Source organism: Brachypodium distachyon, chromosome 1 (assembly GCF_000005505.3).
Source record: "Brachypodium distachyon strain Bd21 chromosome 1, Brachypodium_distachyon_v3.0, whole genome shotgun sequence".
In the NCBI taxonomy this organism is placed as follows: Eukaryota; Viridiplantae; Streptophyta; class Magnoliopsida; order Poales; family Poaceae; genus Brachypodium; species Brachypodium distachyon.
The window spans coordinates 68,970,990-68,994,867 of record NC_016131.3 but is presented as its reverse complement, the minus strand read 5'-3'; the positions used below and the strand labels follow the sequence as shown (position 1 = coordinate 68,994,867).

The following is a 23,878-nucleotide window of genomic DNA, read 5'->3' as shown; positions in this document are numbered from 1 at the left end:
GGCCGGCGTCACGTGCAACGAGCTAATGGCCAAAACTGCAAGTGTTTAGGTGCGCTACGAAATGCGAGCGACCAAGCACCGCTGAAAACTACACGATCGACGTACCGAACGAGTCGAGAACCGACGACAGAGAACAAAGCTAGTAGTACGTGTAGGTGGAGAACAGCCGTGAATGACAAGGACTGCCTGCCTGGCCGTGGCAAGTATGTGTAAGCCGGACCTGTAGCTGATCACACCGTAGTTTTAAATAGCGCGCTATATAGCACGTTTGGAGAGGGCTCCCGCTAAACCTATGCAGTTTTAGCGCTAACCTAAGAAAAACGCTATTAGCTTCGCTAATCACGCTATAGCGCTATATTTTGGGATCGTTAGCGCGCTAAACTGCCCCTGTGATAATTATTTTTGGGGTTTCTGGCACAGGCGTGGCCTAAAATTCCATCACATCTCAAGCAATGTCCGGCTCATCATAGTTTTCTAGATTCGAATAAAAACATCAGATTAGATTCTGCTATTGTCCCAATATATGCACTGTTGTCATTATTAGGGTTAGGTACCACCTTGCTGGTATTACAAGTGGTGTTTCTAAGTGTTAAGGAGTTCCTATTAATGTAAGGAGAATATATTTTTATCTTATGATACCTCATTTACTGATACATTTGTATGATTTTAAAAAAATCCGCTAAATGTCTTAGCGCCGATATAGCATCACCTGTATCTTCTGGAACAGGCTGCCGCTAAATGGGTTAGCCCGCTATTTAAAACTATGAATCACACAGATCGCTATCTAGCTTATCCATCCAGGCACACACGTATTTCCTAACTCGATTGATCTGTGTTGCTTTCGTTCGATTGCTAACCTAAGAAAACGCACAGCTTTGCATACAACTATCAGCCAAATCTAACCGTCGGCCTTGGCGTTATCAGCCAAATCTGCGTACGTGCCGGTGAATTCCCGTTGATCCGCACTGCACTTGGGCGATTTCCTTTTAAATCTCGCAAACGGCAACGGACGCGACCATTTCTCTGCTGAAATTGTGGCAACGACACGCTTGAATTGAAGCCTCCAACGTCTCTCTCTATCCGGTCAGAGAAAAACAAAAATTCGGCGGCACCAATCAGGGAACGAGACCGCACCGTCGCAGAGGATCCGGCGCCGCAGCTTCGTCTTTTGACTCGCTGCTTATTTATGCCGCTCCGCTCGGGGAGCGTGCCGCGGCTTTGAACCTGGTTTCTCTGTCGCCCATCCTGCGGCTGCCACCACCACCACCGTCCGTCCGTCTCCACATTCACTCGTCAGCTCCGCTCCGGCTCCGCGTAGGAAGAAGGATGGAGAAGGCTCTCACCAAGCTCAGCAGCTTCACCATCCCCCGGAAGGCCAAGCAGGAGCTCTCCGCCATCGGCGGCGACATCTCGGTTAGTGCTGCCTCTCCTGCCTTATGGTGTCATTCTTCTTTTGCTTTCTTGCCTCTCTTTTTTCCTGTTCTTTGGGGATTGGAGTTTCTTCTGGTTCTTGATGAATCTATTGGACTGCTGAAAATGTCGGTTCCTCTGGTTCGAGATTGCTTGTTTCTAGGAGATTTTGCGGGCTTCTGTTACATGGAAAACGGAGATGGAGTTTTTTTTGGGGGGTGCTTATCTTTCTCTGGTGTTGTTGCCGTTGAGAAATAATCTGGCCGCGACCTTTCGAGGTTTATTTTTGTTAGTGCATGAGGTCAATTTTGAGTTCTTGTATCGTTCATCGGCAGATCTTTCTCTATTATTCTTCTCTTTAAGGCTGGATTTGATTCATTCCCTTTTTTCTCTCCATAAGCAGCAAAAGCAATTGCTTTGGCCTATTTTATGCAGCCTTTTTTTTTCTGAGTGGACTGAAATATGAAAATAAACATTCGGTTCGATTACACTCATGCATCCTTTGTACCGACGCATACTCTACTCTAGGTCCAATTATTCAGTTCAGCATTAGCAAATAGTACCTCTGATAACCCAATTATTCTGATTTGCAGCGTCTCTCTAGCACCGTGGAGGAGAAGGCGAAATGGGTCTTCGATAAGCTCAAAGGTGCCCATTGCTCTGTCCCACCATTTCCGTCCCATGGTTGCTTTGTGGCTCAGAAAAGCATTTACTCTGAAGCTCACTCGTGATGTTGTCTTGCCAACTTCTTCAGTACAGTACACTTGTCAATTGATGTTAGAAATGCTGCTATTTTTTCTTGCCTGACCCTGACGCGTAAATCCAAAGCAACGCGAGCAGAGATTTCTTTAATACGATTGTACGCGCTAGCTGCCTGGTTCCTCAATCCTAAGCATTTCTTTCTGATTTAGATCTGGTGGCGTTCTGTAGTAAGTACCCTTTTTGCTCTGCAAAGTATAATACAATGTGATGCTGATGCACATGGGGGCCAAACTGAAGCGTCCTTTCTTGCATTCTGCCGTTGTGCTGCATTGGTTGGCAGCGCTGGGTCCAGTTTTTGTTGACGCCATTATGGAAAAGTTCCTATGATGATAATGCATGGTACTTGCTCACCTAACAGCTTGTTTAGCTTGCAATCTTTGCCTGGGTCCTCGTGAGGTTTTTGGCGGTATTAGCAAGACTATGTTCAGTATGCTATTGGATTAGGAAGCACCAACCGGCTGATTTGATAGTTGATACAGTTGGTCATCCATAATCTGCGAACTGAAGTACTGTGCGTGTGACAAAAATGGTATGATACAAAATTACAATCTATTTTTCCCCACTGCATATGCCTGTGTCACCCTACGCGACCCCAGGCCCATAACGTCTGCCGTAAGAAAATCTTTCGATAACTATTGTGATCTGTGAACTCGTTATCTTTTCTGTGTTTGAGAGAACCTGATCGCCAAGCAGATCCATTTGCATGTTTATGCTGCTCACAGGCCCACTGCATGCGGTGCTCATCTGTGAACTCATTATCTATTCCATACTTTATTTCCGAAACATTTGAACTATTGTCATACACAGTTCTGTTTTTTGACCGCTCGTTTGAAAACATTGAACATAAAGAACATAGATTTTTTAAATACGGAGTAGCTTTTCTATGTTTGAGAGAGCCTGATCGCGAAGCAGATCCATTTGCATGTTTTATGCTGCTCACAGGCACCTCCAGTTACATCTTCTCATTTATTTGTAGAAAATGTAGGAATTGATTTTTATGGGCTTCCTTCTTATTCTGTTTTCGTAGAGACCTATATGATTTTTGTGCACTTTGTTTGCTTGCCATTTTATGACAAGCCAACATTAAAATGTTGTTCAAGCATTACCATCTATGATTACTGAGAGACTGACCTCTAGTTTCTCCTATCCAGGCAAACCAAACAAGTCACTCTCTGATCTCCTGCGCGAGTATAACCTCCCCCCGGGCCTCTTCCCTCAGAATATCATCTGCTATGAATACGATCAAACAAGCTCGAAGCTTGTGGTCCACCTGGCCAAGCCCTGCGAGGTGAGCTTCAAGGATTCCTCCATGATAAGGTTCGCTCCTCGTGTCAAGGCAACTCTGTCCCGAGGGAAGCTTTCCGGGATCGAAGGCATGAAGACCAAGGTGGTCGTGTGGGTGAAGGTGACCAGCGTAAACTTGGAGAGCTTCAGGTCAGACAAGGTGTGCTTCATAGCTGGCGTGAAGAAGCTGAGGCAGAAGGATGCTTATGAGATGCCCCGAGAAGCCATCTCGGTAGGGGAGTTCTGAGCTTGAGCTTGATCTGATGATACATCTTATCCATCATTCTTGCCATTATTTTCAGTCCCATGTGGTGTGTGATTCCTGAGGAAATGTTTGAGATTTAGTGTGCTGGGGTTCAGCGTATCTGTATATTGGAAAACATGGAGAATTTGTTCTTCCCGACAAAAGACGCCCATGCATGTTCCCTGATCAGTCCTTCACATGCATGGTGTCCCAGTAATGTGAACATTTAGCATGTGTTCTGCCTTTTGCATTGCTTGTGTCTAGGGGACTTACCGTGTTGTATGGTACTGCATGTGGCGGCTGGTGGCTGCTGGAGTACTTCCTTCTGCCGAATAATTGTTTCAAGAAACTTACAGACATGCAGAAAAAAAATCAGTTCATAAATCATAAGCACTTGTCCCACTTTTACCCTTTTAGTTATATATCAACTGATCACTATATTGTGAGCATGTCCATGTTGAAGAGAATCAAACAGGAGTAGTTGAGTAGGATATCGATGAGACAACTCAATCATGCTCGACTACGAAGACCATTTAAGTTCTGGGAACAAACTATGATAAATAAATATTGTTATTAAAATATATTCAACATTTGAACCCACATACTACCACACACAGCTCACCAGGAGACAGATAATGAAATCAAGGACCATCACAACTTCACAAGTTGCCAGTGTATTTTGATAACTGAATTCTTTATTTGGATGAATCGGCAGGTGTACTGGAACACACCCAGGCAACAAAGCAGATACAAAAATACTTATCCAGTTACTTCTAATTTTTTGATCCCTGCATATAGGCTCCAAATTCCATCATATCATCACCTCATAAGGAAATCATCACCCCAAAAACAAATCTATCATATGGAGTTACTTCTGCATCTTATTACTTGTTTTTGTCAAATAAATCACAAGCTAATTCAAAAGATGTGGTCATGTGTGTTTCAGGTTGTTGAGAATACTGTAAAACTTCAGGTTGTCTGCATCTGAATGTGAGGCCATGGGTAATAGAGCTTCCTTATCTAAATAAATAAATCACCATTTCTTATGCAAACAGATCTGAACTGAAAGTAAACATGATGAACGGAAATTTTATTTATGAACAAAGCTACAAGTCTGCAGTCCTGACCGAATACCTAAAAAGAAACTGAATATTACCTCTTTGACCAACACCACATTACTAGTTCTATCCATCCAAATAAAAAAAACTTATGAACAAATGATGAATCATAGTAAATACTAGAGGCAACCATAGCGCAAATCCCTGAAAATTGAGGGCTGTCTATGTTGCAAACGATTCACAGATATGAGACATACATCATAACTGGAAACTACTCAGTACCGAAATCCATCGTCAGCATTATATTTAGTACTCCCTCCGTCCTGAAATAACCGACGTGGACTTATACAAATCCACGTCACTTATTTCAGGACGGAGGGAGTACGAAAATTCACCATCAGCTTTATATTGTGAAGCAAATAAGCGAATGCCCACATTAAGGCCAACAGACCTGTAAGCATGGCATGAACTCAGCATTTCTTCATGAGGCATTGGCACCTTCTGACTCCTCTAAGACAGCATGTTGACCATGCTTCTTGAAGAACATACGTGTCGGTTTTATGTAGCTGCAAGATTCATCATCAGAATCACGAAAGCATTGCCAGAGGTCCTGAAGCCACATAACCCTGCCTACTGGCTACTAGGCTTGTAGGTGTCACTCATCTTTCGCCGGAACATGGTTTACTGTTGCTGACTCGTGCACGCTAGAAGAGTTTTCGGTTGTTTAAGGAAGATATCATCTTCCACCACCAGCATCAGAGTTCATTACAAAGGCCTAAATTTTGTGGAGATTCAAACTGGTACAAGTATCCCCAGCATTCTCCATGTACTGACTGAAGGGTTTGTCCTCGATATGGTCATATTGGAAAAGAAGCATGAAAGAGGTCAGCTGTTGAACCAGCGGCGGCCCATGTCAAATGTAGTTGATGTCGTGGCATAATGTTAAACAGGCTTCTGTAACCACCTCAGTACCTCACTGCTGGACAGCAGGTCTCAGGGGAGATACCAGAAGCCAGAAGGGTGGTATGATGGCTGCTTTGTTGCCTCGGTTATTAAGATATGCAAGGGTTGGACCATTGAAGAATGATTCAGAGTTGTTGGATTACTATAATCTAGGGGGTTGTCGAATGGGTCTGAGTGAAGAACTGGGAGTTTGGAGATTGGGTGTTAAGAATGACACAAATAACAAGGGCCCTCATAGGATCATATAAACATGCACTTTTGAGAAGGAAAATATGAGCATCGGAAAAATATTTGACCATAATGAGAAAAACAACCACTTGTCCTAAAGGTTATTTTTTGTATGGTGCGTTTCGTGCTTGCCATGGAATTTGGGAAAATGCATAATACCATCTGTAATCGCAGGCTAGTTCAAACTGATAATATGACGCCAGCTGAGGGCGTGCTTCATGGGCTAAGATTAAGAACACCTGATGCTCACTTTATGACATTACTATAAGTTAGATATAAATGCCAATCAATTAGCCATTGAACAATACACAGATGCCAAAACTACTATCAGTTGTCACACAAATGCCCAAAAATACCATCATCAGTTGACAAAGATGCCTAGAACCATCATAAAAAAGATGGTCAAAAATTTATCTGGAAAATAAGAGCCAATAGGCAGCACACGTAAGTAATATGTAAATAAAAACAATTAGTTCAACATGTCCATTACAGAGGCGATTTTATAAGACTACGTCAAAACACTTGCTAAAAGAAACAAAGAGTTGTCCCTTTGAACCCAGCAACCAATTATACAGACGCATATTTATTATGATTATCATATAGCTCCCTTGTTTCCAGTTTAGTTCAGGCAACAATCTAGTTCAGCATGATATATACAATCTTTGTTAGGGTTCAGTATAATAAGATACTAAGTTCACCAGCATAGCTACATTCAAAGCATCAAGATATATTAAACACTTCACTTATCATAACACCACAATACTTATTTCAAGCCTTACACGACATGACCAACATGAGTATATCCATCTAATATTTTATTCTTCCGAAATAAATAAGTAGCATCTTCGACACTCATGTTACACTGCATACAACACAAGAGATACACTTTTGTCGCATTTTAGGACGAACATCATAGGGAATTCACAAAATACAAACATTAAACAAGACGGGTGTCTAACCAGACTCATAGTTCTTCAGCAATGACAGCATATCAAAGTTCAGTTATAAATCAACGCTTCTTCAGGAATCCCTCTGCAAGCTTTAAGTAGTCCCCCATACCACCCCCACTTCCTCCCTCGCCATCCTGCTTCTTCATGAAACCTTGCGCAAGTTTTACGTAGTCTCCAATGCCACCACCCTCAGACTCATCCTTCCCGCTGTCATGGCGGCCACCATGTTTTTTCTTGTTATCCTCTTCATTCTCCTCCTTACTATACCTCCCTCCTCCATGGCCACTAGGCTTCTTGTACCCCTCATCTTCCTCGTACCTTCCCCCTGAATGCGCAGGCTTCTTCTTGTAGTCATCTTCTTCATATCTTCCACCACTAGGCTTCTTGTACTCGTCATCTTCCTCATACCTCCCTCCACCATGACCACCAGTTGGCTTCTTCTTGAACTCATCTTCATATCTTCCTCCATCTCCATATCCACCAGCACTAGGCTTCTTCTTATACCCATCATCCTCTTCATACCTTCCTCCACCATAGCCACCACCACCACTAGGAGGCTTCTTATAATCATCTTCCTGCTCATACCGTCCACCACCATAGCCTCCAGAACCAGAGCTAGGCTTCTTCTTGTACTCGTCTTCTCCCTCATACCTCCCCCCTCCATAGCCGCTACCACCACCACTGGGCTTCTTCTTGTACTCATCATCCTCTTCATACCTCCCACCACCACTGGGCTTCTTCCTGTACTCATCATCCTCTTCATACCTCCCGCCACCACTAGGCTTCTTCCTGTACTCATCATCCTCTTCATACCTCCCACCACCACTGGGCTTCTTCCTGTACTCATCCTCCTGGTACTTGCTCCCACCACCTGAACCCCCATGACCACCCTGCTGATGCTTACCACCTCCGCTGCTGCCCCCCTCCTTGGCTCCGAACTTGTGGAGGTACTCCTCGGCCTTGTCGATATAGCCGCCCATGGGCTTGCCCTCGAGCTTGCCGTACAGGGAGGCCGCGTGGAGGAGGTCAGCGGCGGCTTCGGCGGTGCGGCCCTTGTCGACCTTCCCCAGGTTGTGGTCCTGGAGGGCCGCCTTGGCCGCCTCCGCCACCAGCTTGGCGCTGGCCGCCAGGTCGCCGCTGCCCCCGCCGGACGGGCGGTGCTGCTGCTGCGGCGGGCGGCGGCGGCCGGAGTCGCCCTCGTCGTCGTAGGAGGCCATCAGTTTGGGTCGGATCTGGGCTCTAGGTGGGGACGAGCTGAGCAGAGCGGAGGGAAGCAGAGAGTCTGAGAGACGGGTCCGATGAACACGGCACACAGGGTATTCGTGAATGGTGGTTGGTCGTGGGACACGGCTTTGCCGTCAACGAAGAGAAATTCGAGAAAATGTCACTGTACCTCGACTCAAAAGCACACCTTTCATTTAGTTAGTCAAAATAGCCACCTTTCATCGTTACCTTGACTAAACACCAATTTTTTATATTTTGATCCTCTATTTAACTTGAACCCACATGTCATTTTTTTTCTTGGACGAGAATGCCCTCATCGGCCTGTCAATTGGTCTGGATCAAATCCGATACCTCCTCCTCCCCATTCCATCTAGAGCCGGAGGCTGCCGCCATCGCCCTGCTGCTCTCTCATGTGATTACAATTTTTTAGATCAGAGCATCGCATTTTTATCTAAAAATAAGCATCACGGCAAACCAAACCAAACAAACAGCCTATAGCACGGCGTGTATGCTGCAGAGCAGCGCCAACTCCTGTGAATGGGTGCAGCCCCATATCGCACCATCCAAGTGATCCTCCCAAGCACGCGCCGGAAGGTGGCTGGCCTTGAGCCTCGCTGTTGTGCTCCCCAGCCGCGTTCTAGAAGATGGCGAATTTGATTTTGGCCAGAACGTGATTGATGCAGCCCAAATAGAAAGGCCATCCAGGGCAGTGGCGTCGTTGGTGGGTTCAACGGTGACCAGCACCGCCGGCGGTGGGCGCGTCGCTGTCCATGCGGATCAACGGCATCTGACGACGCGTCCTGCGAGGCTGCGACAGCGGGACGTCCTCCTCTCCCTCTGAAAGGAACAGAGCGCAGCAACGGTGAAGAGCTCGTCGGGGAGGGCGGCGGCTTCATCGTCCGGCGGCTGCGGTGGCAGCCTCTCGTCACCTCTCGTATGTATGTAGCGACCGAATGGGGAGAAGGAGAAGGGATGGCCGAATCGATCAGACATCACACCAATCGACATGAGGGCATTCTCGTCCGAAGAAAAATGACGTGTGGGTCCAAGTCATGAAAGGGGACTGAAATATAAAAAACTGGTATTTTGTCAAAAGTAACAATGAAAGGTGTGATATTTTGTCTAACTAAATAAAAGGTGTGTTTTTGAGGCAAAGTACAAGGAAAGTGTTGGCTGCTTACGCGGAATTGGATTTTCTTTTCTGTTCTGGAAACTCGATATTCTGACCTAAAAAAATTGAAAAAAAAATGTGCATCTGCGCAGATTTTCTTCCTTTTTTATCAGCCAACATAGTTTCTTTTGGAGCATGAGAAATCTAGCTCATCTAATCTGCTGCCCAAGTTCAAATTAACCACTTCGGGGTGCTTACATATCTGGACGTGTAATTGTACTTTCGGTTTGCCAATCTCCACGACTGGCATGGGCATGGGCATACTACTAGCAACAAAAAAGAACAATCAACGGTCTAAATTGCTCTGGCATCGACGGAGACGATGATTACTTCAAGTCTTGAACCACACACAAGGTTATAAAAAAATCAGTTAAACACTTCCACTTCTTCTTTTTTTGCGAGAAAAACACTTCCATTTCGATGAGTAAGTAATCTCCCTTGCATTTTCACTTTTGGAGTAAAATCCAATCTACTGTGTAATCTGATAATCTCGGGTTCTCCGAGTACGTCGTCACTCGTCAGTGGCTCACAAGAGAACAGGTCGATCGGGATCGGCAGTGGCGCCCCATCCTTCCCACCCGCAGCCTCCTCACTCAACCAGCCCAGCTAGCTCATCCATCCATTCATCCCTCACGCTGCCGCTAGCGTCCTACAGAGCCCACCAGCACTAGGCGAGGCAGCCACAGCCAAGCTACCATGCTTGGCATCCGCGTCCTCCGAGGCGCGCCACCGGCGGCCCCCGCGGCACCGCCCAAGAGTCACCGCTGCAGCGCGGCCACGGCGTCCTCCCCGCAGCTGGCCATCCCCGCGGCCGTCTCGCTCTCGCTCCTCCTCTGGTCCAGCCCAGGTAAGTGCACTACACTCATGGCGCAAAATGCTCCAACACCACACCAGCGAATCTGCAGCATTTTGATGAGCAACACCGTTAAGATTTTCGTCTGCCAATTATAACTTGCAGTGAACGCCGGCATCCTGTCAGGGTCTACCGGGCTGGAGTCGGTCCCGCCCCCCGTGATGCCCCGGCTCGAGTTCTTGGACAAATGGAATGGTTAGTTCAACTGCTCCCTCTCCATTCTCCAGTTAATATTCTTGGACAAATGGAATGGTTAGTCCACCGGGCTTGTGTTGTTGAGAATTCGCTGATCGAAACCTATCATTTTTCTTCGCTTTGCACTGAAAATTCTCAAGCGGAGAACCAGAGGAAGTACGCCGAGAATGATTCGAGGTTCAAGTCTTCCAAGGTGCTCAAGGAGCTGCTCGAGAGGTCCAAGCAGAACAAAGAGAAGTACGTACGCCTGTGCTCCCGTCTGCCCCCCGATCTCACTTCTGCTGAAACCAAGTTCTGCTGTTGTTTCCTTCTCTAGTTTTCTTGTGAAGTTGTGATGACTGAATCTCTTGGGGAAAAAAAATGTTTCAGGAATGAGAGGCAGATCCAGGACAAATACTGCCTGCGCGGCGCCGAGTGGGGCGTCGGCGACTGCTCGACGGTGGGGATGTCGGACCAGGAGAGGGAGGATTTCATTGCGGAGCTGAGGAAGAGAACTGAGGGGCAGTGAATACAGCATCTTAGTATTGAGTTTTGCCGCTTCTTGCAGTATCCCGAGATACTAGGACAGAGATGGATTTGTGTGTGTGTGTCTCTTGAACTTCGGAACACTCCAGGAGACTGTCTTGTCTTATTACGTGACACGTCAGTTAAAAAGACAACAAAATATGTTAAGAAAAGACAAAATCTAGTACAATAGAAAATTTGTCTTATCTTTGCCTTATCATTCTTGTGAAGAGATGATCTCTTCACAAAATTTCTCTCTCTTCCATGTCAGATTTTATCGAACGTGGCATCGCTAAGAGAAGACTGACGTCACCCCATTGTACACGTCAGATTTTATCCTACGTGGCATCGCTAAGAGAAGACTGACGTCACCCCATTGTACACACCCGACAAGCACAGCATCTTCTTATGTATCAGTAGCAAATTATCAGTGATACTACATGCCAAATTTGAATTTTCTCTGTTCTTCTTGAGCTGGATGTGTTTATCGACAGATCGAAAAGCAGAGCCACAGAGAAGGCAGCAGTCGTCTCCAGTTCTGAAAACCCCTCTGATCCCCGATGGATACACAACCTTGAAAACCTCTATGATCCCCCATGGATACACAATTGTTGAAATTATACAGATTCTAATTAATCCTCTACTAATTGCTAGCATCAGATTGCCCAGGAGGCCAGTACTAGGGATGAAGCTACTGATTAATCTTTACTTGTTACCAGAGAGTAATTCAGACGATTATATTCCTCCATGCTAGAAACTGAACTGCAAGATTTGCTGTCTGACAGTTCTACTAAATTCAAATACATGTGAAAAGTTCTTTGTATGTGAAAAAAATGATTACAAGATCTTACTTCTACCTACTGACATAGCTTTTAGCTGCACAGGTCTACTGTCCAGGCAATAGTAGAGTCCGATAATTTTCCAGTCTCGTCTTTCATATCGAGCTGGAGAAGCCAGCACTCCTCCATTCAATCCAATATCTGTCATATTTGATGCGCACATGCAATACGAGGGCCGGCATTCTCAGTTAACCCCTGATCAAGTGATGATATATCCTTTGGGCTAATTCTTCATGGAGATCTTCTGGTCTTGCTGGTTCAATGGTTTATTCAGGTGATGCTTGTTTGATTTTAAGCACAATGATAATGGCCAGTAAAACAAATGCAATGGCCGATTTGTCTCTTAATGGAATTGAATATTGGTGTGGCATCTCAAAGCATCAGCTGCTTACCAATAAATGATAACCTGCTGATGACCGATGTGTTCTTTGGACAGAGGTAAATGATGACCTAACTCTAGGTATTTGAACACCAGCTGCTTATACCAGCTAAAAGCAGATCCACGCCCTAGGCACCAGATGGTCCAACAATATGCGCCCATGTAGGATATAATCACAAACATCAGAGCTAAATATAACTCAAGGATGCGCATGGCTTCAGTGTCAGAACCAAGCCGTTGTGTTACGACTTCAACTACCTTAAAAGAGAAGAGAAAACATGAGCTTCAGCTTGGTGACATCAAAAGCAGCTAAACAATTGTTGACAACAGAGTGTTAGACAACAGTATCAGAGATGTAGCAATCAAGAAAACAATCCACCGAAGCAAATTGCATAATTGGTGAAATAATTATGTAAAGACCATATTGTATATCATTTAGTGCACACAAAGTTTTAAGAACAGAAGCAACACGTAGAACAATTATCGGAATAATACTAGTATGAAACACAGAACAGATATCAATTATGTTCTCTCTCGACATAACAAAGAGTGTTACAATACATCCATCTGTGGTGCTTTTTTGGGGATAAATCTTCACTTCAATTTTTTTGGCACAGCTCCATTACATCCAGCAGAATGAATAAGTCATGGAAAAATTGGCAGACACATACGTCAATCCTCAAGGGTGATATTGAATACTCCCTCCGTCCCAAATTAACAGACATGAATTTGTACAAGAATCTATACAAATCCACGTCAGTTAATTCGGGACGGAGGGAGTAGTACTTGGGGAAAGGGGGAGGGGGGGGTGATACTAATTGTTATGGATGGCAGGACACTTCACACCCTGTAAATCCTAACATGTTTCTGAGAAACGCAAGCTATTGCAAGTGAACACAAATCAGCACTATAGAATTACATTATGGATTTATGGTTGCCTTATCAACACCATTACTACAATTGGTGTGAGATGAACTGAAGGACAAACTGAAGGTAGAAATTACATTATGGTTGCCTTATCAACACCCTACCTAAAATGTTACTGCTTCCGCAAAATATCATCTCTTGGAAATTAAATGAGCTAAAAATCTACAAATGCCAAATATCATTTCTTGAATCTTCATTCTGCATGTTTGTATGCTCCTCTCATGTGCCAGCGGTGGTCAACACATGCGAATATAAGTGATTTGACTTTTTCAGAAGTCCTTTGGGTTTTTTTGGGTAAATTTTAGTTCGCATGACAACAGGAATTGCTACGTATTACTTTGATGGTGCATAAGAAACAGCAACCAGATTATTTTCATGAAAAAATAAAGTTCATAATACATAAATGATTTGGTTTGGACACTCAACTGCTCACTGTTTAAAAGCGAAAACAACAAGTGGTACAATGAAGGAGACAGGTAAGGAGTATTACCTGCGAGGTTGGGGTGAGGACGGTCGATCAGGAGATGAATGAGAGGAACTAACCCTAAATGCAGTATGCCTTTGCCCATAATAGCCATTAGCCATTACTTGACGAGTGGGCTGTGGTAGATCACCACCATCAGCCATATGGATAGGCCCCAGTGAGCCAAATTCAAGTGGTTCAGAGGAAGAAACATGATTTGCACCTGGTTCGTATGGGTACACCATGAAATACGGTTGATCTGAAGCACCAACACCATTTGGAGCTATATATGGTGATGAATAAACACCATGTGCCATGTTCCCTGGTCTGCGATTGGAGTTGGTGGATCCAAAAGATTGGCCCTGTACAAGATATTGAGCCCCAGCCTCATGCCTGTGAGAGTCATTTCTATGCGATCGCCGCTGCCTCTCAAATTGACTTTCATCTGCCGTCTGCCTATCAGACCTCAGGCCCGACCTCTCTGATTGGCTGCGTCCATAGGTACGGCCAGGATTTCGTTGTCTTGAGTTTGCCCAACTTCCTTCCTTGTCACTACTGTCACCCCTGTCACTATTATAACTTCCTCTGTAGTATCTTGAACTTGAGTGCCGCTCTCGGTCCCTAAACGGAACCTTCTGCGAAAATGCAACAACAGAATGACAGCTTAGTATTCCCTAGTTAATGTACTGCCATGTTCAAACTAAATCATTGCCTAGTAACCTTTTATCTCTGACAGGGAAAAAGAAATAAAATATTTTTTTCCCACTTGAGGCACAAGTGCTGGATGGGCATAGAGCTATCCATCACACACAACATCTTAAATTCAACCATGAATAAGCTTTGAGTTTTCTGATGTGGAAATTGATGATCAGCCATACCAGACAAACCATAAGACTTAACACCATGTTTCCTACATGTAGGGACACTGATGAGTGATAACTAAATTCTACCACCATTGTCATGATCTATTATTACACATCCTTCTGCTGCCACGAGTGACATTATCCATTTCTACAGTCATTATACACTTAAGATGTCATGTTCTCGGGAGCCAGGACGTAATGTTTCTGCATGACTAAGGCCATCGCAAGTACAAAGGACGATTGCTTACTAGAGCAGAACCAGATCAACACCTATTTTGAGTTTATCGGTTGCTTGGGAACCTTTCAAGGAGATGGTAGTGCTACAGTACTACTACACAGGTTTCACTTGTTACCACTAAGCATCCTGAAACCAGCCATTTGGTTGGAGATGGCTCACTCAGCCTGTTTCTGCAACCCAACTCTTGGAGAGACCGTCAGCATATTTCTCTTGAATATGGTAGGTACACACACAATGTTCAGTAGGGTCAATCAAATGGAGGAGATGCTTAAATCAGCCTGACCGGTACGTGTTTCTCTGTGCCTATGCCAGTATGGCCTCCAATCTCAAACATCTTTGTTTTGCATAGGTTTGGATCCTACCAATTTCCCCGGGAAGCTGAATAGGTTTTGTTTCATTTTTATGATCACTTGGCCTTTTTAACTAGATGCTAGAATAATAAAATACAGCTGGCTAAGAACTTACAGCCTATGACATCTCTTTGACAAACTGGAAGTGGTGTTATTGCAGTTTAGAAAGCTAAGGCTGATGCAACTATATTGCTAAAGCTGGTACATTTCGGTTAACTTCGTATTAGAATTGTAATAGAATAAACATCAGGCTTTTCCTTTTTTATTTTCAATACAGCAAGAGTTAACATACTCCATAGTATCTGTGCAGTAAGGTAAGAAATTTGAGCAACTTATTGGGGCCTTACAGGATTTGGCAAGTAAGTTCCTGTCCCACCACGGTATCTGGGTGCATGCTCCCCATAGTGCTGAGTAATGCCAGTTGCTCTTTCTGAAGCAGGCTGTATTGGCATCACAGGAAAAACTCGTTGACCAGGACCCACCATTGGTGTCCAGTTAACATTTGGTGAAGCTGGTCTTCCAGGCCCATCCCATGGAGCATGGCCCTGCAAGTATGCTGGAGGAACCGCAAAAGGGTATAATACAGGAGCCAGGGGGCGTGCATCTTGGCATAGTCGTCCATATTGTAAATTCTGCCAATGGCTAACAAAATCACTGTTCAAGATGTCAGGCTTGTGCTCCACAGATGGATCAGCTACACTCCTGGATGATGCTGTTGAGGTGGCACTGGTATCAGGTTGGTGAACATCATTGAGTGAACCAAAATTTTGAAACTGATCAATTCCTTCATTGCCCTCAAACTGTGGCACAGAGCGATCACTATTGCCAGGAAAATTTGGGAGGACAAAAGGAACCGGTGGACCTGTTGGGACAAAGATCAGTCCAGAGTTATCAGCTTTCCTCTGCTGAGGGGAACCAATAAGGATATGTGCAAACATTGGATTATGCATGCCAATCCGTGACAAGTTAAAATCATTTGGTACTTGACTAGTTCTTGATGTTTCTGATGAGATAGACCCTGCTATTATGTCAGAGCCTTCATTCCTAATGGTTGGTATTACAACACCATTCCTGGTGACTTCATCAACTTCTGTTGGCATATGCTCAGTACTATTTCCTGACTGCCAACCAGTCTTACTTATGCTAAGTGTGGTTGTGACAGGTGCTGCACAGGTAGGCCTTTTCCCCCATTTATCCCTCGATGCTTGTCCAGTTATTTCATCCGATGAACTCTCTGGCGGAACTTTGCTTTTGGAGGAACTGGGTTGTGAAGTAGTTCTCACATTTCCACTACTCCTGGGGACATTTAAACTGACATCTCTACTTACTTGGTTTTGAAACATGATGGCATAATTTTCTTCTACTGCTCCACTATGCTCAATAGTATATTCTGCCTGCCTTTCTAAGGGGGCACGAGATACACCATTAGGTGAAGAGGAACGGTTCCTGCCATCAAAATGATGCACACGTGTATCCCTTCCTTCATTGTTAAAATTTCTAGACAATTGAACAATATACTCATACTGATTGTTGCCGTCATCAAGATTTAAATCTGGTGTGACAGCCTTTTCACAATCATTGCCATCATCATTGTTTTGTGCGAAAGTAGGGTTGTGAGTATAATGGATCATAGGTGGTGGAGCAAATCCTTGGAGGAACTGCATGTGGTTCAACCATGGACTCCCTGGTGGAATTCCGGCAAAATGTTTTTGAGGAAATGCTGCTGGAGGCAGTAAAGGCAAAGGTGCTACAGACATATGCGAGGGTATTTGCTGCATTGGCAATTGAACCTGTCCATTGAAGCCATGCAACTTCGCTGATGCCATTAGATTAACTAGTGCATGTTCCTCATGCTGCATCTCCAAAGCCTCAGAAACAGAAGGAAGTTCTTCGTTAACCATGAAACCGTTGTCTTCATGATAGCTGCTCGAAACACTATTTGAGTCAGAAGCTGCTTTTGCACTTGGGTGAGATGAACTGTTCATGGAAGGCATTGACTCATCCTGCGAAGACTTTGTGCTGTGGTTGCTAGACAATTCTGGAATTCTGCTATTGCAATCATTCTTCACAGACTTTTCCGTTTCAACCACTCTAGTTCGCCTTCCACGAGAATATCCTTCAACAGAATGGTCTGTCAGTTCAGGACTAGACCGGGTTCTCGCAAACGGTGACCTGTTTTGCCCATTTCTGCCATTAACAAAGAGAACATTTGGCATTCTCCTATCCCTTTCACTTTGCATTGATCCACCAGACCTGTTTCTTTCAAGCTGTTCAGAGACCTTGGCATTGGGTTGTGTCGCATAAACTTGGAGTTGTTGAGCAACACCAGGATTAACTATATTTGGTGAATTTCGAGAGTGTAGATCACTTCTCTGAGGTGGTTGAGAAATAGGTTCAGGATAGCCATGAGAACCTTCAGGGAGAGTATCCTGATTAGCACGAAGTTTAGACTTTACAACCTTATTCTTGGGCATCATTGCACTTCTGTGGCTGCTTGATGCTTCAGCAGGGGCAACCTTCAGAGTATGCTCAGGAACCAAATTTGGTGTAGGTGCATCAGGACGATTCCCACTCCCATGTCTTGTTAATGTATTTGTAAAGAACTGATTCACTTCAGTAATTATATCTTCTTTTGGACATTCGAGTAACTTTGCCAGCTTTTTCGCGCCAAAACAGAAGGCACTGCGTATTCTGAAGTAATTACCTGGAAAATGCAACAGGTTATTAACACAACATATCGATGTGCTTTCGTCAATCTTGAAGAATGGAACTTCTCTGTCAACAGCCAAAATATGAATTGATTGTTTTTAAGAGGTTGAATAGTCACGTCACGAAATGACCAGAGACAAGATACCAAAGAGTTGATAACATAAACAATTTATTATGATTTTGAAATGCTAAACAAGCAAAATAAGACAGATAGCCTCTCTAAATCAGCCACATGCTATAGCCTCTGTTAATTTACCACATTCTCTGTTAATCTACCACATGCTATAGTCATCTTAATAAACCACATACTTTGGATGGGAACACATGTAACAATGCAAAAAAAGTAGGGCAAGCACAATTATTACATTACTATTAAGGAAGTTTTATTATAGGTATAGTACCAATACCAAGAGTAGCAGACTGAAGTCCACATCTAACAGTAGTATTATGAAAGGGTGGTAAATGAATTCAAAATAGCCAACTTTTGAGCAACTCTAAACAAGAACAACACCCATAGGGTGACTGTAGAACCAGGCAAAAACACCAGGTATGAACTCTGTGATTCATCTGCTTCAGTTAGAACTCAGAAGCTTTTAGGTAGGTTCATAGTTACCTTTACCAACGCTTCTTCCAAGGTTATTGTTTGTTCGCAACGGATCAATAACATTGAAGTGTTTTGAAACAAATGGTTGACCCTGGGTCTCCTGGGTGCGAGGCATAACTCCATAGGCTTGATTGCAATTATCCAGAAAGGGCTTGCCCAACAACAATTCCCCAGTGTCCATCCGTGGGGGTTCCGCTGCATGAAATAACAACAATTATCAAAACAGTCATGTTCCAATTAATTACTGAAATGGTAGTGAAACTAAGCAATGTCTATCAAATTACCAGTCATGTCTGGAAGTGAACTTATAGGTACTGGGCCCCACAAGCTCAAACAAAATTTCTCCCAATCAAAGTTGCCAAAGAATTCTAAGAAACGGTATAATACCTGCAAAAGCAAAAGTAACAAATAAGCACTGTATTCATGTCAGGATAGAGTAAAATACAAGAGAGTAAGTCACCTCAAGTGGTCCAGTAAAACTGTTGTTGAACACGTGAAAAATGTACAGAACCAGGGTCTCCAATGCGTAAGTAGATATAAGACCATGGTGAGCTCCAAGAATACGACTCTCGTAGAAACACCATGCCTTTACTAATATGATACTCCGCTTGAATAAATGGCTGTGATTGATCAAATTGTCAACCTAATAAAATGTGAACTTATTAGAAGCAAGCATAGGCAGAAAACTCAAGTAGCTTGATTCTGGTAAACTATATGCAATACAAATAACTGTAAAAGCCAACACTCTAAATTTGATAGTACGTATTAACTACTAACGTACAATTATGCAAATAGAAAAGTTTCCAGCAGGTCATTTGCCTATACTAATACACATTAAGTTGGATTTGAACAACAGAACGCACCTCCTCAAGGAAACAAAGTGTGCACAATCCACCAACTTGATTAAATGAGATATCCACAACAATGTTGTCCACAAGACACTTGATAATCTTTACCTGTGCATGATTCACAAGATATATAGGAATTGTATCGTGGATGAAGACAACACAATATAGGTGGTAATCAGAAATCATAAACCAAGTAACATAACAAGAAGAACATGTTTCTCTATTTTGAGAACTAGTAGTATTTTTCCATTAAGCAATCCACCTGAATGTTTGATGTTTGCACCTGGAGCATTACCGGTTAGCATATCTTAGTAATTAGTAGCTTAAATTTCCACCCCCTCCCCCCACCCCCCCGGTATTGTTTGCAATAATTAGCCCATCGTACTGTGAACCTTAATTCAGAACAAGGTAATTGACATGCTGAAGATAGATTGATAGACATAGACTAGATAAGAGAATATTTGGGAGAGAATAGAATGGTTCTTACTTTATTGCTTGTCTCAAACATAGATACATGAAATCCTTATATAGTGGATGCTTAAGCCCTTTACCCTTCCTAACAGCATCTGGACTCCTAATATATTAGACTCCTTTAAACCTAAACTTCCAAATAGATTACTGTTTTCTAAAAGAAACTCCTGCCTTCCTTTTGCTTGCTTCTGCGACAATAATTCCATTGCCTTGGCCTTGCTCCAACATGTGACCTACTGCTATAATACTCCCATAGCATTGGACTTCTTGCAGGCTGGATGGCCGCAACTGAACTGCCACTGCCATGATATAATCTAGTAACGTCCACAACACTTAAAGTAGTGAGTAGCCTATCTTTCCATCAAAGATCTTGGAAAGAGACTGTAAGGGTACCGTGGTAACTTTAAACGCAGACAGAATATCCAGACATGTGTAAATCCCCAGAACTTATGGGAAAGAAAAGGAAGAGCATATAAATAATCCGGACTATCACTTTACACGGGTTTGTGTTGCAGCAAAGGGAATTCCATTAGTAAATAGTAATATCAACGTACATACCTTGGGTATAAATATCACAGGAGAACCATGTATGCATGAAAAAATATTAACCACAAAATAAAATCATCTCTAACTTGTCAGAGAGAGAGAGAGGGAGAGGGGGAGAGAGAGAGAGAGAACCTCTGCCTGAATATACTGAACTTCTTTTACGCAAAATTCAGCATTTTCACTTTTCTCTTCATGCTCCAAAGCATCCCGAACAAGATTTGCCCAGGTATCCTTTAATTCCTCACTATTACTGAAAGCAGTGACATCAATGTCACCATCTGGTAAATATGTCTTCAGAGGCACTGACCCAAAAGTAAAAACCTGGGGAGGGGGTACCAATTCTATATCAAACTATCAAGCACATATAATCAGCAGATAAAATATATTAACTGTGAAAAGGTAAGACCAGGAAAATTGCACGATGTTAGCGCAAAAAAACCTTGACATGTGATATAAGAAAGACAAACAGTGAAACAAGTCAATTTCATTTTCCGAGAATTAAGGTTCAATACTGATATCTCCCAATGTACCTACTCCGTCCGTTCCTTTAAGTATGTCATCTTAGATATCAAAACGCATACCAAGGAAACTGATCCAGATTGTGTTTGAGCCTAGCTGCAATTAATAACCTAAGCATGCACCTACGGGTAGCTGTTAATGCTATAGTGCATGCCACCGGTGGTGTCGCTTGGGATATGATGCATGCATGCAGGTTACATACGGAGGCTGGACTCCCCGCCCGCGCGGCCGCGAACACGCCTGGCCTGCTGGCTCCTGCTCTTCCTCCAAGCAGCACCATGCCCACAAAACTTCAAATTCTAGCGCCTTTGGTTGAATTTTTTGCTTGCAGTTAGCGCCAGAATTTTCATTCAAAATTTCGCAACCATCGTTATAAGAAGACTCCATGAGAAAGCTTGCTGTGCAGCCACTTCAACTTCCCCTTCTTCTCTTCTCATCATCTCTTTTCTCCTCCTACCTCTCCCTGTTCATTTCGGAGCATGAAGATACTCCTCGAACGAGCGCACAGCGTCACCAGCGCACATCTTCTCGGCGGCGCTCAGCTGCTCCTCCGCCACGGCTTGAAGGCGCACAGCAACGTCCGCCGCCGCTGCTCCTTGTTCTGCGGCCATGGCCGCCTCTCCTCCTTGTTCTCCGGCCATGGCCACCTCTCCTTCTCAGGTCAAGTTGGTGTTGGATGGCATGGAAGAGGAACAGATTAGGAAGAGGAAGAACCTATGTGCAGCTATGGCAGGGAAGAGGAACAGATTAGGAAGAGTAAGGAAGAGGAAGGAGGCGCAGTTGGAAAGAGAGAGGAGAGGCCGTCGCTTTGGTTTCCATGAGTAATAACTGCTGCTGCATGCAGCCTAGCAGTGGGGAGGGCAAATTTGGCTAAAAAACTCTCAATGCCACTTAAACTGAAATAGACTAAAAAACCTAAGATGACGTACTTAAAGGAACGGAGGGAGTACTACAATGCACATTCCATCTGGTGCTAGTAAGTAGGATAACTAAGAATCTTCCTAGTAAGACATGCTGTTTATGCATTTGGTATCATCATCTTCTTCTGCTAAGGTCAACTTGCAGTTCCATAAGCCTTCACTAACAACGTATGTGCAAGTCTACTGCATCCCATTGGAATGGATGTTGCATCAAAATACAGTTCAATAAAGCACTATCAAAGACCTAAAGATGGTACTCTTCTCCCAAAACACAGTTTAGTTCATGGAAACTATGTTCATCGGTTGGGAACTCAGAGATTGTAAACAGGTTAGAGAAGAGTAAAACAGATAAGGACACATACAAGTTACTGAGTAGCAATAAGATCCCTCATGTTCCTCTGTGTGAGTAATGAGCGGAACTGCAGAAGCACTTTAGAAATTTCAAACAACACAGCATGACTACGCGATGATGCACCATTTTCTTTGCGAATAATTGGCAACATCAGCTTTGTTTCTAGGCATACAGCGTTTGGGGAGCACTAATTAGCACAGTGAGCTTTGCTGCTCAATCACACAACTTTTGGAGAGTTATGGTCAACTGGACTGTTCGTCCTGTCAATCCCATAGCAGAGATCTTATATACCTACAGATAGTCCCATACTCAAATACCACAAACAAACTACGCATAAACAGCTTGACTAACTCCAACCGTACGAATGCACTCAAGAATACCAACGAGAGTGAGAGACACTGCAAGCCAGTAATCTCCATCACTCGCTTGCCCAGTTGTGAAGTCATTATATATACCTCACAGGAGAGGCAGTTCATGATGAGGCGCCGCACGTAGTTGTAGACGGCAAGCCTCCGCCCCTCGGAGTGGGCGTTGGGCTGGATGCGCGCGATGAGCTCGGCGGTCCGGGACTCCGCGACGGCCCACCGCTCAGGGTCGAGCCGCCTCGTCACCCCCGCCGACGCATTGGGCAGGAGCCCGTTGGGCACCATCGCCATGCGCGCGCCAACCAATGCGGGGAGCCGATACCCTAGCTCCCAACACGAGGGCGGCTGGCCGCAGAAACCCGCAGCAGCAGTAGCAGCAGCCGGCGGCGTGCCGGGGCACGGCCCCTCAGCGCGAAATCGAGCCGAATCGATGGAAACGCGGGGAGCGGGCGGGCGAAACCCTAGCCGGGCGACGGATCGGTCCGGCCACGCAGCAGGTGGAGCGGCGGCGGCTGCTGCGTTGGGGAGGAGGGGATGGGGGAGTGGTCGGCGCGAGGGAGGGGAATGGGAGAAACGGGGGGTTGAGGTCAGGTGAGCGAGGGGATGTGCCGTGCGGGTCGGTGTTGGGCTTGTGGGGGACTTGGGCGTGCCGTGGCCGTACCCGTGTGTGTGTGAGAGCGCCTTGCTGCTTGCTTGGAGCGGGGCTTGGGGAGTGGTGGAGCCGTGCGGCGGTGCGCTGCCTTTTCGATTTGGTGGCGTGCGTCCGATGCAGCCGCCGTGCGAGGCTACCTGCAAAACTTTGTTTGCGACTTTGTTGGATGCGTGCGAGTTTGGAGTTCGGACATTCGATTTTCAAAAGTTCGGCCTCTGGATTGGACCTCTGCGGCTGCATACCTGCCGTGCTCGGAGACATTGAGAGGACTTCTACGGCAGCTATAAACCTTGTTGGGCAGCTATAAACCTTGTTGGGCAGCTATAAACGTCGTTGATGGTGGTCGATTTTCATGGTGTGCTCGATTTTTAGATACTTGCTTAACATTGTTATATAAATTTATCTTCTTTCAGGATCAAGTTATTCAGTGTCTCACGCTCGTGTATCCTTAACAATCGTGATGACTTTCTCGGTTTTGCACCAGCTAGTGAAGACACGGTGAAGAAATATACTAGCACAACAATGAGGAGACGACTTCTGCACTCATGAGTGTTCATCACATCAGGTTTTCTTTATGTCTTTGATTCTGACTAACCGAGTATTTTACTTTGTCTAACTCTTGTCTCTCTTGTCGTCTCATCTCTAAATCGAGTAGGCTGAACAGTTGTGATTCCATAAATTCCTGGTCCATCAAATCTTTTTGGTGATATATGGATCATCATGGTACTTTGCATTGAAAAACCATATATTGTGCGTCCAATAATAATTATGCACTTGATCCATCACTTGATTCGCCCTCGAAGGACCATGCTCCACCACTAAGTGAAGAGGGTGTCGTTGGCTATGTGACCACATGGATCCTGGTTCACCCTCTTCGTCAAATCTAAGCCATTTGGACATGATTTTAGCGAATTAAAGCGATGATAATAGACTAGTGTGGCATGTACCAGACTATTGGGCGATACTCGTATAGGCCGACATATAGAT

At 44.4% G+C, this 23,878-nt stretch overlaps 4 protein-coding genes across 4 annotated transcripts; 2 read left to right on the top strand and 2 right to left on the bottom strand.

The window, feature by feature from the left end:
* The first annotated feature begins 1,066 nt into the window (after positions 1–1,066).
* Positions 1,067–4,031, top strand: LOC100842174 (uncharacterized protein At5g01610). The gene is made up of 3 exons (XM_003558475.4): positions 1,067–1,413; positions 2,004–2,058; positions 3,324–4,031. The coding sequence occupies exons 1-3, from the start codon at positions 1,327–1,329 to the stop codon at positions 3,701–3,703; spliced, it is 522 nt and encodes a 173-aa protein (XP_003558523.1). The 5' UTR covers positions 1,067–1,326; the 3' UTR covers positions 3,704–4,031.
* Positions 4,032–6,656: 2,625 nt separating this feature from the next.
* On the bottom strand, positions 6,657–8,235 carry LOC100841572 (RNA-binding motif protein, X-linked-like-3). The gene has a single exon (XM_003558473.4). The coding sequence runs from the start codon at positions 8,114–8,116 to the stop codon at positions 6,959–6,961; it is 1,158 nt and encodes a 385-aa protein (XP_003558521.1). The 5' UTR covers positions 8,117–8,235; the 3' UTR covers positions 6,657–6,958.
* Positions 8,236–9,859: 1,624 nt separating this feature from the next.
* LOC100827128 lies at positions 9,860–11,066 on the top strand. Its single transcript, XM_003561865.4, has 4 exons — positions 9,860–10,141; positions 10,253–10,342; positions 10,483–10,579; positions 10,712–11,066. Exons 1-4 carry the CDS (start codon positions 9,991–9,993, stop codon positions 10,848–10,850), a joined length of 477 nt encoding a protein of 158 aa, XP_003561913.1. The 5' UTR covers positions 9,860–9,990; the 3' UTR covers positions 10,851–11,066.
* A 460-nt stretch (positions 11,067–11,526) lies between these two features.
* LOC100841269 lies at positions 11,527–22,873 on the bottom strand. The gene is made up of 9 exons (XM_003558472.4): positions 22,330–22,873; positions 20,216–20,404; positions 19,082–19,174; positions 18,679–18,861; positions 18,503–18,605; positions 18,228–18,413; positions 15,253–17,609; positions 13,482–14,089; positions 11,527–12,322 (listed from the first exon to the last, which is right to left on the bottom strand). Exons 1-9 carry the CDS (start codon positions 22,528–22,530, stop codon positions 12,319–12,321), a joined length of 3,924 nt encoding a protein of 1,307 aa, XP_003558520.2. The 5' UTR covers positions 22,531–22,873; the 3' UTR covers positions 11,527–12,318.
* Between the last annotated feature and the right edge of the window lie 1,005 nt (positions 22,874–23,878).

Coding starts and splice junctions, on each gene's coding strand:
- LOC100842174 (XM_003558475.4), top strand. CDS start 1,327: ATGGAGAAGGCTCTCACCAAGCTCAGCAGCTTCACCATCCCCCGGAAG. Junction 1,414..2,003: donor CCATCGGCGGCGACATCTCG/GTTAGTGCTGCC, acceptor TCTGATTTGCAG/CGTCTCTCTAGCACCGTGGA. Junction 2,059..3,323: donor GGTCTTCGATAAGCTCAAAG/GTGCCCATTGCT, acceptor TCTCCTATCCAG/GCAAACCAAACAAGTCACTC.
- LOC100841572 (XM_003558473.4), bottom strand. CDS start 8,116: ATGGCCTCCTACGACGACGAGGGCGACTCCGGCCGCCGCCGCCCGCCG.
- LOC100827128 (XM_003561865.4), top strand. CDS start 9,991: ATGCTTGGCATCCGCGTCCTCCGAGGCGCGCCACCGGCGGCCCCCGCG. Junction 10,343..10,482: donor GTTCTTGGACAAATGGAATG/GTTAGTTCAACT, acceptor AAAATTCTCAAG/CGGAGAACCAGAGGAAGTAC. Junction 10,580..10,711: donor TCCAAGCAGAACAAAGAGAA/GTACGTACGCCT, acceptor AAAATGTTTCAG/GAATGAGAGGCAGATCCAGG.
- LOC100841269 (XM_003558472.4), bottom strand. CDS start 22,530: ATGGCGATGGTGCCCAACGGGCTCCTGCCCAATGCGTCGGCGGGGGTG. Junction 18,862..19,081: donor CACTTTGTTTCCTTGAGGAG/GTGCGTTCTGTT, acceptor ACATTTTATTAG/GTTGACAATTTGATCAATCA. Junction 18,606..18,678: donor GTTTTACTGGACCACTTGAG/GTGACTTACTCT, acceptor TTGCTTTTGCAG/GTATTATACCGTTTCTTAGA.